At 39.1% G+C, this 15,413-nt stretch overlaps 2 protein-coding genes and 1 long non-coding RNA gene across 5 annotated transcripts in view; 1 reads left to right on the top strand and 2 right to left on the bottom strand.

Annotated features, from left to right (window-relative positions):
* Nucleotides 1-5,309, bottom strand: part of cspg4ba (chondroitin sulfate proteoglycan 4ba) — a 35,975-nt gene extending 30,666 nt beyond the window's left edge. Inside the window, exons 1-2 of the mRNA XM_063017486.1 lie at nucleotides 5,252-5,309; nucleotides 506-669 (exon numbers count right to left, since the gene is read on the bottom strand). Of these exons, the coding sequence (XP_062873556.1) occupies nucleotides 506-669; nucleotides 5,252-5,309 (222 nt within the window). The remainder of the gene's footprint in view (nucleotides 1-505; nucleotides 670-5,251) is intronic.
* Nucleotides 1-13,721, top strand: part of si:dkey-193c22.1 (uncharacterized protein LOC567837 homolog) — a 56,356-nt gene extending 42,635 nt beyond the window's left edge. The window contains exons 1-9 of one of the 3 annotated variants that reach the window (XM_063017489.1): nucleotides 7,471-7,535; nucleotides 8,634-8,668; nucleotides 8,871-9,020; nucleotides 9,094-9,214; nucleotides 9,766-9,978; nucleotides 10,117-10,200; nucleotides 11,385-11,526; nucleotides 11,614-11,776; nucleotides 13,432-13,721. In XM_063017489.1, the coding sequence (XP_062873559.1) occupies nucleotides 8,667-8,668; nucleotides 8,871-9,020; nucleotides 9,094-9,214; nucleotides 9,766-9,978; nucleotides 10,117-10,200; nucleotides 11,385-11,526; nucleotides 11,614-11,776; nucleotides 13,432-13,654 (1,098 nt within the window). In that variant the 5' untranslated portion in view covers nucleotides 7,471-7,535; nucleotides 8,634-8,666 and the 3' untranslated portion in view covers nucleotides 13,655-13,721. Of the gene's footprint in view, nucleotides 1-7,470; nucleotides 7,536-7,653; nucleotides 7,741-8,633; nucleotides 8,669-8,870; nucleotides 9,021-9,093; nucleotides 9,215-9,765; nucleotides 9,979-10,116; nucleotides 10,201-11,384; nucleotides 11,527-11,613; nucleotides 11,777-13,431 lie in introns of those variants that run through there. The other 2 variants (XM_063017487.1, XM_063017488.1) reach the window with 2 other exon arrangements.
* LOC134335093 (uncharacterized) lies at nucleotides 13,212-14,245 on the bottom strand. The gene is made up of 2 exons (XR_010015541.1): nucleotides 14,124-14,245; nucleotides 13,212-14,038 (listed from the first exon to the last, which is right to left on the bottom strand). It is a non-coding gene; the product is annotated as an uncharacterized LOC134335093 (long non-coding RNA).
* Nucleotides 14,246-15,413: the final 1,168 nt, after the last annotated feature.

Raw genomic sequence — 15,413 nt, forward strand, 5'->3', positions numbered from 1 at the left:
TCTATTGGACACTCCTATCTAGTCGGTCCACCTTGTAGATGTAAAGTCAGAGACGATCGCTCATCTATTGCTGCTGTTTGAGTTGGTCATCTTCTAGACCTTCATCAGTGGACACAGGACGCTGCCCACAGGGCGGTGTTGGCTGGATGTTTTTGGTTGGTGGACTATTCTCAGTCCAGCAGTGACAGTGAGGTGTTTAAAAAAGCCATCATACTCATACCAGCACAACACACACTAACACACCACCACCATCAATCGTCAGTGTCACTGCAGTGCTGAAAATGATCCACCACCTAAATAATGCCTACACTGTAGTGGTCCTGTGGGGGTGCTGATCATTGAAGAACAGCATGAAAGGGGGCTAACAAAGCATGCAGAGAAACAGACTACAGTCAGTTATTGTAGAACTACAAAGTGCTTTTATATGGCAAGTGTAGAAACAAGGGGGTGGTTTTAATGTTATGATTGATCGGTGTATATGACGTCAAAAGTAGACAGGACTAACCTGTAGTCGGCCAGAGTTCAGTTCCAGCAGCAGGTAATCGCTCTGCCCCACGGCCAGGAAAATCAGCCCGCTCTGACTAGAAGTGCGGAAGCGAACGTGGAGTCTGTTGTTTCGAGACGAATCTGTTATCTTCACCTGCACGAAGCCGTCACCATAGAACGAGGCTAAAAGAGAATAAAAATCATATTTGTCAATTTGGTTTAGCCCCATTTCCAGAAAAATTGGGACATGTATTTAAATGACAATACTTTAGGTGGTTTTCTTGATGCAGCGGGGGGCTGTTTTAAGTGATGATGGTTTTCCGAAGCATTTCTCAAGCACTGCCTACTGACAACTCAAAGGTCACACAGATTTAACGGTGGTTTCTGTCATTGCTTTTCTGAATCTTTTTACCATATTATGTCCAGTAGATGGTCGGAGTTTGGTGAGTCATGACACACGAGTGGTAAACCTTTGGTGTATTCTCAGCTGATACCCGCACTTGCTTATTGTGAACCTGCTTAAAACTGTCTCAACTTTTTTGAGGGTGTTGCGGGCATTACATTTTTGTTGGTCAGCCAAAACATTAGAAGTCATTTCTTAGTACTTGAATGCACAAAAGCACATTTAAGAACAGATTTAACTAATTTCTGGATGATTGTTGGCCTTTTCTTTACCAAAATAACTCTTGAAGTGAGTCAGTTCAGGGAGAACCGGCCCGTGTTTGCACCCGTTTTGAACAGAACCGAGGCTGCATCATCAACGGAGGGCACTGAACGACAAAAGTAAATGTAGTAATAAGCTAGCAGAGGGCACAGATTACTCGTGAACATTCACGCTTTTGTTACAGATGTTTGTTTCTATCCAAAAAGCGAGGTGACATTATCTTTGTCTACGACTTGACACGCTTCTTGGTTCCAGCTGGTTCAGAACCAGTTTCACGTTAGCCGAAAAGGGCTAGTTAACTTTTTTTTTGTTTGTTTGTTTTTTTTATTTTTTATTTTTTTTATTTAGCACATCCAATTGTTCAAATTGCATCGTGCTTCCTCTCTGTCTATGCCGAACCCTGCCCTGACAGAGGAGATCGAAGCTTACCAACATCCCCTCCGAAACACTGGCAGCAGCCGGATGCATCTTTGCCACCCACACATTGATGAGTTTGGCGCCACCTAGCATTGCATGCGGAGAGACACACCCTAAGGGCACCCTCCCTCATCTCTTGTGTAGGCGCCTCTTAATCAGCCGGCAGAGATCGTAATCGCATTCTGACAGAGAGAGACCCACCCCCTCCGGTCTCCAATCCCACTCCAGACCCACCCCCTCCGGTCTCCAATCCCACTCCAGACCCACCCCCTCCGGTCTCCAATCCCACCTGAACAACAGGCCAATCGTTGTTCATATAGCCGCCCAGCCTTCGACCGGCTGAAGGCAGAGCTGGAATTGAAACGACGCACTTTCGAAATCCAGCTCTGGTGTCGTAACTTTTATCTTGATTGTGGACGAGATGTAGACGCACTTCGGTCATTTGATCAATTGGGGATTAGCGAACATATACTGTATCGCCAAGATATGCTCGTTGGACGGTCTCCTCCCACTATAACAGGCATTACACCTCTGACGGTGCTTTTTACAAGATTTAGGAGTGTGTGCATGGGCAGTACATGAATCAAGCCATTTGGTCGGTCCCAACCGCGGATCAACAGGAGGGTGTGTTAAGAAGGCATCCGGTGTTAAAACAAATATGATTCGTCCAAATCGAATATGCACAATTGGCCACTAGTATGCTGGGTGGGAAAAGACCAGACTAATAAACGGGATGAGGTCTTCTACGCTGAATAAGGACCCAGGTTAGTAGCCTGACTTGTGTACAGACTCTGGGTGTAAATATACAGAAATAGTGTGTATTGCAAACCCCCCCCCACCCCCCGGCCAAAAAAAAAAGGTTTATTTTTATATATTGTATATATTTTTAAATATCATTCATGGTATTAATAGTTTGTCACACGTCTGGCACAACCACCAAGGCCCTGTGATCTGCCGTGCATGCACTGGCATGCTTTGCGCCCCCGACAGCATCCTGCCACCAGCATAAAAACACAGCCGGGTCACAGCTGTTTTGTTCAGTGCTATTCAGCCTAACCCTCTAATCTCCGCTGTACGCCCTGCACTCTCATCTAGCCCTGCATACATGTGTCAGCTCAGCGTCTGAACACTCTCCTTACACCTCAAATGAACGGGTTGCCCACATGTACCATCTGTTTTTGAGTGCCGACGCATCAGCTGAAGTGTCTAAACGATCATTTATACACTGCGGAGGTAAATAATAAGTAATAAACACAGACAGGAAGAAAGGACGTTGGGTTATCGTGAATACAGGGCATGTCGTGTCATCACATGGGAGGTCGCGACGACCGACTGCGTACATCCCATCGTAGGTGAGGCATGTCAAGTATGCGACTCAAATCCGCTCTCAAGCGAACGTGTCATTGGCGGAATCGCAGCTTGTAATTATGTAACGTCGTGTTCAAAAAAGAGGAGTTTTTAGAGATTTGACACAAAAAGCAGACCAGAAGAGGGATTTTCTGTGCAGCCCTGATAACATTCATTAGATTCATCTGAAGCTTTTGGAAATGACTCGTTTGAATACATTTTTTCCCCGTAAGCTGTAAATGAATACCTGGAGTAATTTAATTTAAAATAAATGTATATTATTATATACTGTACGTACCTGGCTTAAAATATCCTTTTAAGTCTGAACACTCCTAGTCAGATTCCATGTTCTTTTTTAAGCGTTTTCCCCCAATTTTGATCATACAGAGAACCGTATCACGTACGGAGAGTCATCGAACAGCCAGCAAAGAGCAGATGCAGCATTTCCACCCTCGGACGAGCCAATCGTTGTCCGTATAGATGTTCAGCCTCATGTTAAGGGTTTGCATGTTGAGGGTTTAAACCACCTGAACCTAAATAGATCTCATAACCACCTGAACCCACCCATACAGAGCTCATAACCATCTGAACCCACCCATACAGAGCTCATAACCATCTGAACCCACCTAAACAGATCTCATAACCATCTGAACCCACCCATACAGAGCTCATAACCATCTGAACCCACCCATACAGAGCTCATAACCATCTGAACCCACCCATACAGAGCTCATAACCACCTGAACCCACCTAAATGGAGCTTCTAACCACCTGAACCCACCCAAAAAGAGCTCATAACCATCTGAACCCACCTAAACAGAGCTCATAACCATCTGAACCCACCTAAACAGAGCTTCTAACCATCTGAACCCACCTAAACAGAGCTCATAACCATCTGAACCCACCTAAACAGAGCTCATAACCACCTGAACCCACCTAAACAGATCTCATAACCATCTGAACCCACCCATACAGAGCTCATAACCATCTGAACCCACCCATACAGAGCTCATAACCACCTGAACCCACCTAAATGGAGCTCATAACCATCTGAACCCACCTAAACAGAGCTCATAACCATCTGAACCCACCTAAACAGAGCTTCTAACCATCTGAACCCACCTAAACAGAGCTCATAACCATCTGAACCCACCTAAACAGAGCTCATAACCACCTGAACCCACCTAAACAGAGCTCATAACCATCTGAACCCACCTAAACAGAGCTTCTAACCACCTGAACCCACCTAAACAGAGCTCGTAACAACCTGAACCCACCCAAAAAGAGCTCATAACCACCTGAACCCACCTAAACAGAGCTCATAACCACCTGAACCCACCTAAACAGAGCTCATAACCATCTGAACCCACCTAAACAGAGCTTATAACCACCTGAACCCACCTAAACAGAGCTTATAACCACCTGAACCCACCTAAACAGAGCTCGTAACAACCTGAACCCACCCAAAAAGAGCTCATAACCACCTGAACCAACCTAAACAGAGCTCATAACCACCCTGAACCCACCTAAACAGAGCTTCTAACCACCTGAACCCACCCAAACAGAGCTCATAACCACCCTGAACCCACCTAAACAGAGCTCATAACCACCTGAACCTACCCAAATAGATCTCATAACCACCTGAACCCACCTAAACAGAGCTTCTAACCACCTGAACCCACCCAAATAGATCTCATAACCACCTGAACCCACCTAAACAGAGCTTCTAACCACCTGAACCCACCCAAATAGATCTCATAACCACCTGAACCCACCTAAACAGATCTCATAACCACCTGAACCCACCTAAACAGAGCTCATAACCACCTGAACCCACCTAAACAGAGTTTCTAACCACCTGAACCCACCTAAACAGAGCTCATAAACCACCTGAACCCACCTAAACAGAGCTCATAACCACCTGAACCAACCTTGTGGGCTCAACAAAGCCATTTTGGGTGGAAGATCACTGTCCAGCAAGTCTTGACCACTGCAATTAGACTTACCGTTACATAAGTTTCTATCTATACAAGCTCTGAACATGTCAGGACGATTAAATGTCACATAAAAAATATAAAAAGCTTTAAAATAAGGAATTATAAGAGTATTAGGGTGTGATTTGTTCTCATGCATTGCACTGTGTGTAGTGCTGAAGGTTACACTGTTATTATTAAGTACTAACGGTTGTAATAACAAGTAAATAATGAATCTAAACATCATTTTTGAAAAATGCAGGAGCAGATCAGACGCAATAGATGTAAATAACCGATCGTGTAGATGTAAATCATTATTTGTTGTTTAATAAACTTTAGTATACTGTAGTTAGTTTTGCAGTACCTCCTCGGGCCGCTCCGACAAAGAGTAACAGCAGCCCGTACGCAAGTAGGGTCTTCATTTTAATCCGCTTTAAATGTTTAAATGCTGGATTTATTCCGGTTCAAGTCGCGATAGTAGTCCAGTCTAGTAGTCTAGGTGCCATTCTCCGGGTCTGTTAGTAATGCACCGATCCGGACCGGGTTAAATCTCTGCATTTAGAACTTATACTGTATGTACTCAGTGGACCGCTTCACTCCTCCACATTCCCTGTGTAGCTCCGCCCAGTTAGTTCTGTAGCTCCGCCCACTCCGCTTATACACTGAGCAGCCGAAGCTTAACGCTGATGAGCCAAAACATTAAAACCACCCCAAAAATGTGTATAAAGCAGACATCCCAAATCTCCCGCATATACATAGCGGCTCCCTGATGCCCGCAAGTCAGATAAAATCTCCAGAAATGTACATAGAACGAGCGGCCAAGAGCGACACACACACACACGCGTATTAAATCCGTTATCTGATATACAATCTAGCGCACTGCGTAGGGAACATAAATCAATTGTCTAATACACTATCTAGTGCACTATGTAGTGAACATAAATCCGTTATCTGATATACAATCTAGTGCACTGTGTAGGGAACATAAATCAATTGTCTATTATACTGTCTAGTGCACTATGTAGGGAACATAAATCTATGATCAAATATACAATCTAGTGCACTATGTAGGGAACATAAATCCGTTATCTGATATACAATCTAGTGCACTAAGTAGGGAACATAAATCCGTTATCTGATATACAATCTAGTGCACTATGTGGGGAACATAAATCCGTTATCTGATATACAATCTAGCGCACTGTGTGGGGAACATAAATCCGTTATCTGATATACTGTACAATCTAGTGCACTATGTGGGGAACATAAATCCGTTATCTGATATACAATCTAGTGCACTATGTAGGGAACATAAATCCGTTATCTGATATACAATCTAGTGCACTATGTAGGGAACATAAATCCGTTATCTGATATACAATCTAGTGCACTAAGTAGGGAACATAAATCCATTATCTGATATACAATCTAGTGCACTATGTAGGGAACATAAATCCGTTATCTGATATACAATCTAGTGCACTAAGTAGGGAACATAAATCCGTTATCTGATATACAATCTAGTGCACTATGTGGGGAACATAAATCCGTTATCTGATATACAATCTAGCGCACTGTGTGGGGAACATAAATCCGTTATCTGATATACTGTACAATCTAGTGCACTATGTGGGGAACATAAATCCGTTATCTGATATACTATCTAGTGCACTATGTAGCGAACATAAATCCATTAACTAATACGCTACCTAAAGCATTATGTAAGAAACATAAGTCTATTATCTAGTACACTATCTAGTGCACTAAGTAAGGAACTATGTATGCACTATGTAGTACACATTAATGTGTGTGTGACGCGAACAGTTAGCTTAGTAGCTCAGTTAGCAGCTCCTAAAAGTTCTGTTATCACCCATAATCCTTTGGTGTGTGCGAGAGATTTTTTAGCTTTTTCGGGGTCCGGGGGTACCTCCCTGAAATGAGTTTTTGCAACTTGGGATGTCTGCAAGCCTGTAGCCCAGGGGGTTTAGGGGCCTTGCTCAAGGGCCCAACAATGGCAGCTTGGCAAGCAGGTCTTGGATTTAAACCATGTCTTCCAATTGATAGTCCAAACTCCTAACCACCAAGCTACCATTGTGTGTGTTGAAGGAAACAATTGACTCTAAAACTCAGGATGAAGGTTTATTTATGATACTAGCATTACAACTTTTCAAATTTTAGAGTTTAAAGAGCGTTTCTAACATTTTTATTGTCTATTTTCAGTCCTAATTACAGAGGACTTACACTTCTGAGGGATGATTGAGTGCAGAAATGAACCAATGAACCGAAGGCAGAGGGACAACAAGGACGTGAGCTTGAGGGAAGTCAGTATAGGCTGAGGACAATGTTGCCAGATTGAGCGATTTACCGCCAAATTGTGAAATTGTGGAAAACTAATTTTGTTTGAAATTGGCAGGTGTCATAATAAAGTCCTTTATAATTTATAATTAGTGTTATGTACATTTTAATATATTATCAGTTTATTACTATAAAATGTTGGTTTGTCTGGTTTAAATTTGTTAAAATGCTGTATTTTTGTGCTAGTATTGTCTGGAATATACTTTACCAATCTGGCAACCGTGTTGAGGTTAGCCTATCCAGTCAGGGATTCGGGAATGAGCAGCAGTAAGTGCAAAGCTGGCCTGCAGTAGGTGTGTTGTTCTGTCACACTATAGACGAATATTTTCATTTAAACGCTTTATTTATGTTTTATAATGTTAACCTTGATGTTTGCGTATTCAGGGTTTAAGGTACAGGGTTGTAAACAAGCCCTGGTCATATTAAATGTATAGTAACCAGCTATTCGAGCTTCTTTCTACTCGTTCTGGACCAATAAAGCATATTTTGACCCCCCAGGTAGACAAGGAACAAACTATATAATCATATTTATTTTTAAAAGCATTCTCAGTCAAAGCGAGTTTTTAAAAACAACGTTTATCCGGGTTGGAACATTAAGGGAGCGTCTAAAAAGTGCATGAAAATGACCAACAACATGAAGTTGTACTTGCTCTGTAAAATAAATGTCCCAGTAAAGGCATCTGGATGGCACAGTGGTAAATTACACTAGACCACAATCGCTGAGATCCAGGATTTGAATCTCCAGCTGTGCCTTTGGCTGGTTGGGTGGCTATATACAGACAACATTGGCCGTGTCAGGAAGGGAGGGATGGTAAAGGCTCCACAATGGATTGGCATTCTGTATGGGGTGTGGTACTGGTGTTTCCTGGTGCAACTGGACCCACAGCCACCCTGACCAGGATTAAATGGTGGTAAAACATAAAAATGAATGAATCACATTGATGTGTGCATCACTAGTGTGTATCATTAGTTACTAAAACCTTTACTGGATTAAAATGAACATAAAAATGGTTGTAATCATTTCTAAATAGTATAATTAATTACTGTGACTATACTGTAGGACTTAATGGACATAATGCTAGTAAGTAGTACAAAATTTCCAACAGTTGTTCTCATCATGCACTTTTGAGACGCTCCCTTAATGTTGCTTTTAAGAAATTGCTAGTAAAAGTTCCTCAGGTAGCCAGATTTATAAGGACAGGTGGTATATACAGTCACAAATTCTGAAAGTTTTCCCGTTTTATTTATTTTTCGGTGGATTAGATTTAAAATAAGGCAAAATAAAAGCATTTTCACTGGTGGTCTGAGACTTTTTGCTTCTCTGTATAATGTATTGGTGTTTACTATTATTTGTATGGTATTTTGAATCTGGGTCTATTTTATTTATCTAGGTCTTTATCAGCAGGACCCTCCACACTTGGGACATGTAAGTAATTCCCATTGCCTTTGGAATACAGGGTCTGGATCATGACCTTGATGATATTGTACTGTATAATACAGATTATTAGGCTACATTTGTATGGAGTAACTCACATCGTAATGGATTTCTAGCTATTTTAATATTAAACATTAAATTATTAGCATTATCTTTGTCATTGTGAACACGAATTTGTTATTTGATTTGTGAGGACCGGGATTAAATACCGTCTGAGCCTTCCTGTTGCTGCCGGAGCAATATTTGTGGCCATTCCATACAGCATCTCGCTCCTTGCCCAGTGGTTGTACGGCTGGCCCGATGAACCAGGGTACAAAAAGTACATTCAGGCGCTTAAACCCAGGTAACCTATACAGTACTGCATACTGATACATGTTGATACATGAATTTAATCAATGCTTCACTCATTTGTATAGGAGAGTGTATTGTTTGACCAGGGCGGTGTTGGAAATCCTGAAACATGTGCAGTACAGCAGGCTGTATTTTCACTGGAAGTCATGGTACAAGGATGTCAGCAATAGTAAGCACTGTGTAAAGGTAAGTCATCGCCACATGCTCATTAACGTGTCATTTCTGCATGTTGGTGGAGTTCTCTGGGCCTGAGCTTACCTCAGATGGACCACAAGACAGCAAACTCAACAGATAACTCAGCGTCTCAGCTTGATTTCTGGAAGAACAGACATTGAGTTTGTGGTCCAGGTACACTGTCAGGTCACATTATTATGACCACCAGCCGTGTGCAGCACAGACAGCGGCTAGACGGGCTGGGAGTGACTCAGCAAGCTTCTGGTAGGTCGTCACAGGTATCTGGAGCCGTGCTGACTGCAGTGCATCCCACAGCTGCTGGAGGGGGCGTGGCGGAGGAGCCATAGAGCCAAGACAACCGTCAAGGTGGTACGACAGATGCTCGATTGGGTTAAAGTCTGGGGAATTAGGAGGGAATTAATAATGTGACTTGACAGTGTGTTTTTCTGGCACAGTTCTAACCACAGGTTGCCACTGTTGGGCCTCTAAACAAGGCCCTTAACCCTCAATTGCTTGAATTGTATTCAGTCATAGCTATATAAATGTAATTTCATGTTCTTTAGGGCGTCCCGTTCGGTCGCAGAGGCAACAAGTTAGACCTGTATCACTCTCCAAGCATGGGTCAATCCGAATCGGAACTTCTGCCGGTCGTGGTGTTTGTGTATGGAGGAGCCTGGGGTTCAGGAGAGAGATCAATGTACTGCCTGCTAGCTCATCAGCTTGCTAAAGAGCTCAACGCTTCTGTCATCTGCCCCGATTATTCCACGTATCCAAAAGTAAGCTATGTGTATACCACTGTTTACCCCTTCAAGTGTGGATTTAATTTGAAAGGATATAATTGAGGCTCTACCTACTTCAGTGGTGTAGTATGCTGATACATACATATACATGAGCTTACATGTGTTCCGTTTTAGGGGAACGTTTTGAATATGGTTCAGGATCTCTGTGACAGTCTGATATGGGTGAGAGAGAATGGACGTTCATTTCATCTGGACTCGGTAAGTCAGAATAGGTGTGTTCATTTATTGCGTACAAACCATCTGTTTCTGTATTTCTACATTCATTTATTTAATTCTGTAATTTTACATTTATTTATTTACATATTTACATTTATTTATTTATGTGTTTTTATTTATTTCTACCTTTATTTCTGTATTTCTACATTCATTTATTTTTGTAAATGTATTTATGTATTTCTACATTTATTTATTTATTTATTTATTTTCTATATTTATTCATTTTGTATTTCCACATTTATTTATTTCTAATTTATAAATGTATTAATTTTTGTATTTTTACATTAATTTATTTATTTGTAATTTTATTAATGTATTTCTACATTTATCGATTTATTTATTTCTGTTTATTTTTGTATTTTTGCATTTACTTTTTTTCTGTATTTCTACATTTATTTATTATTGTATTTCCACTTATTTATTTATTTTCTATATTTATTATTTTGTATTTTCACATTTATTTATTTCTTAATTATTTTTCTGTAATTCTACATTTATAAAACTTTGTATTTTCACATTTATTTATTTATTTGTAAATGTATTTATGTATTTCTATTTTCATTTATTTATTTATTTTCTATATTTATTTATTTTTGTATTTCCATATTTATTTATTTCTAAATAAATTTATTCCTGTGTTTCTACATTACATGTATACTACATACATTTATATTGCATTCAATTATTTTTGTATTTCTATTTATTTATTTATTTGTAAATATATGTTTTTCTACATTTACATGTATTTATTTATTTTATATTTTTATTTATTTTTGTATTTCCATATTTATTTATTTATAATTTCTTCTTTTTTTTAATTTTATTATTTTATTTATTATTAATTTTTTATTTATTTACATTTATTTATTTTGTATTAACACATTTCTTATTTTAGTATATGGGTCACATACAAAAAAACAAATCCTTTCTGCACATGAAGTACTTGGTGGAACATCCGTTTACCTTCATAATCTCTTATAATTCATTTCAGTAAGCGCTAACAAGCTCCCGACACCTCTCGTTATTTGTAACTAATAGCTGTTAACATGAAGCGGAATCATTTTTAGATTTCATGTCTCTCGACACGGTAACACAGGAATGATGATGCCAGTGGAGCTAGCACTACAAATATTTGCTTCCATAATCTGTTTGTTTTTGCTGTGTAGGACAACGTGGTGTTAATCGGCCACTCAGCCGGGGCTCATCTGTGCATGCTTACCACACTGTTTCTAGTGGAAGCTCTGCAGGAACTGTTCACTGAGCCGTTCAGTCACAGAGAACTGACAGACTCGATTAAAGGAATCATCGGTAAGTAGTTCATCCCTGTAATCACTCTTATTTTACATTGTGCTTTCGCTTCATGTACATAAATCCATAATTTGTTCCTCACTGCAGGACTGAGCGGTGTGTACGACATAATGGACCATTACCTACATGAGAAAATGCGAGCTGTTGAATACGTCTCCACTATGCACAAAGCCATGGCTGGAATAGAAAACTTTGATTACTATTCACCTACAGTTCATCTCAAGACACTGAACAAGGAGCAGTTACGAAGGTATACACTACAGTATCATGATCTTTAACACATCATACAGTTTTTTTTACATTCAGCATTTAGTGTATACAGTCCAAGGAACTGTGGTTTAAGGACCTTACTCAGTTGCCCATAAGTGGCTTAACCCAACAACCTTCTGATTACTGACCACTGAGCTACCACTGCCCCCCTTTTAACTCTTAAAATGATCAATTTATTTGTTAAAGAAGTTAAAAACAATTATTCACCTGGCCCTGTGTGACAGATTAACTCTCACCTTAGTTCCTCAATCAGCCAGTTAAACTGGAATTAGACTCGATACACCCAGGCCTGATTATTAACACATCACTTGAAGGAGAAATTACTGTTAACCAAGAAGAACATAAATATGTAGAAAGGGAAATTTATTTCAAATAAATAAACATAGATTAAATAAATTTTTGTCATTAAAAAATACATTTATTTCTACATTGTCATGCATTGACTTTTTGGTCTGTTTCTGTATTTCTATGTTTTTATTTATTTCTGGATTTCTACATTATTTATTTAATTATTTATACATTTATTTATATATTTATACATTTATTTATTTCTGGATTTCCACATTGTTAATTAATTAATTAATTAATGTATTTATACATTTATTTATTTATGTATTTTCACATTGAATTATTTATTTATACATTTATTTCAGTATTTTCATTTACATTGAGTTATTAATTTCTACATTTATTTATTTATGTAATTTTATGTTTTTATTTATGCATTTATTTATTTGTACCTTTATTCACTTCTGTATTTTTACATTTATTTATTTTTGTATTTCCACATTATTAATTAATTAATTAATGTATTTATACATTTATTTACTTCTGTAATTTTAAATGAATGTAATTTTAAATTTTATTTTCTCTACATTTATTTCAGTATTTATTTTCATATTTCTGTTTTCACATTTATTTATTTATGTATTTATTTTACATTGATTTATTAATTTCTACATTTATTTATTTCTGTAATTTTATGTTTTTATTTATGCATTTATTTATTTATTTATACCTTTATTAACTTCTGTATTTCTACATTTATTTACTACTGTATTTTTAAATTAATTTATTTTTCTACATTTATTTCAGTATTTCCATATTCATTTGTTTTCTTATTTATTTATTTATTTTACATTGATTTATTTATTTTTACATTGATTTATTTCTGTAATGTTATGTTTTTATTTCTGCATTTATTTATTTATTTATACCTTTATTTATTTTTGTATTTCTACATTTATCTATTTATTTTTAAATTGATTTATTTTAGTATTTTTATATTTATTTTTGTATTTCCACATTTATTTGTTTTATTTTTAAATTCATTTATTGCTGTATTTCTATATTTATTTTTTTGTGTATTTCCACATTTCTTTTATTTCTTTTAACCTCATTTAAGCAGAAAGTGCTGATTTTGAAGTATTTTTTTATTTTTTCTTCTAACAAGGACTTTGGAGATCATGTCCTAAAGAAAAAAAAACATTATAGGACTTTGGGCACCTCAGAGAAGAAACACTTTCAGTACTAATTATAATCCTAAATGTCACACACATCCTACACACTGGTAAATGACTCAAACCAATCAAACTCGCTAATTGGATTTTCCATGTCACGTTGATTCCAACACAGAGTTCCACCGGTAGCCGTGCTCCATGGGACCAGTGACATCATCGTTCCTGTAGCGTCGTCGGAGAAACTACGTGATGTCCTCGCTTCCCTCTCTGTGAGCGTGACTTTGTACCTCCTGCCTGGACTGAATCACGCCGAGATGGTGACGGATCTCATGGCAGAAGACAGACGGTTTTATCACACGGTATTCGGCTGCGTCAAACAAGAATACAGCAGATTTTAAAATTAATCACTTTTATTTTTTAATCATTTTTAAACATTTAACTTTTGTATTAAAATAATTAAACTAATACACTGCTTGTACGTGCCTTTTTGCTCCCAATCTAGTCGTATCCAATTGCCCTGGTTGTATCTCTCTTCACTGTTGCAGCCCCCTACCCTGACCGAGGAGGGCCGTACTTACCACGCCCCCTCCGACACGTGTGCAGTTGCCAACCGCTTCTTTTCACCTGCATATGCCGCAGGTACACACAGGGATTAGTACTGCGTAAAGAGGATCACACACTAGTCTCCATTATCAGGCACCATTGACCAGCCAGCAGAAGATGCAGCTCATTTTGAAAACATGGTGTTGGCGCTCAGATGATTCCGAAAAAGCGGATCCACCCTGCAGTACAAATAAATAAACAAAAACATCTGTTCACTTTATTAGGAACACTATAATAATACTGGGAAAGGCCGGGAAAGCGAACCTGTACGTCCCGCAGGCTCCTTGGTATCTCGTGGATGGAAGACTAATGAGCATGTTGGAGGTCAAGTCAGCGCCTTAGCAGGACCTCAAGGACCCCTGCTCTCAACGGTGAAAAGACAGAAGCTTCAGTGGTTCGGACACGTTGCAAGACACAATTCCTCGTCAAAAACAATCCTCCAGGGAACGATTGAGGAAGGAAGACGACGAGGCCGGCCACAAAAACGCTTGACGGACGATGTCAAAGCTTGGACCGGTCACAACATGAACAGCCTGCTGTGTGAGGTCAAGAACAGGCCAAAGTGGAGAAAGACAGCTATGTCGGCATCATGCCTCCCTACGACCGCACTGCAGTAATCTAAAAGAATCTTGGCATAAATATTGTCTAATCTAATCTAAAAGAATCTAAGAGACAAGTGCAGTGTTGTCTTTGAGTTGGGACTGTACCGACTGAGGTTAAAACAGAGATTTATTGTAAAAAAGTCAAATTTTTGCATATAATTTTGGAAGTTTGGTCCCAAATGTATAAGAATTATACCCTCGACACTTAGCATATCAAGCTCCTGTCTACCCCACATACTTCTACATCCCTAGCACAAATATTATTGGTTCACATAATTTTAACAATATTTATTGTTTTAATTTTTAATATATATACACCAATCAGCCATAACATTAAAACCACCTCCTTTCTACACTCACTGTCCATTTTATCAGCTCCACTTACCATATAGAAGCACTTTGTAGTTCTACAATTACTGACTGTAGTCCATCTATTTCTCTGCATGCTTTGTTAGCCCCCTTTCATGCTGTTCTTCAATGGTCTGGTCAGGACCCCCCACAGGACCACTACAGAGCAGGTATTATTTAGGTGGTGGATCATTCTCAGCACAGCAGTGACACTGACGATTAATGATGGTGATGTGTTAGTGTGTTTTGTGCTGGTATGAGTGGATCAGACACAGCAGCACTGCTGGAGTTTTTAAACACCTCACCGTCACTGCTGTACTCAGAATAGTCCACCAACCAAAAACATCCAGCCGACAGCGCCCCGTGGGCAGCGTCCTGTGACCACTGATGAAGGTCTAGAAGATGACCGAGTCAAACAGCAGCAATAGATGAGCGATCGTCTCTGGCTTTACATCTACAAGGTGGACCAACTAAAGTGGACAGTAAGTGGACACGGTATTTAAAAACTCCAGGAGCGCTGCTGTGTCTGATCCATTCATACCAGCACAACACACACTAACACACCACCACCATGTCAGTGTCACTGCAGTGCTGAGAATGATCC

Source organism: Trichomycterus rosablanca, chromosome 21, assembly GCF_030014385.1.
Source record: "Trichomycterus rosablanca isolate fTriRos1 chromosome 21, fTriRos1.hap1, whole genome shotgun sequence".
NCBI classification, from domain to species: Eukaryota; Metazoa; Chordata; class Actinopteri; order Siluriformes; family Trichomycteridae; genus Trichomycterus; species Trichomycterus rosablanca.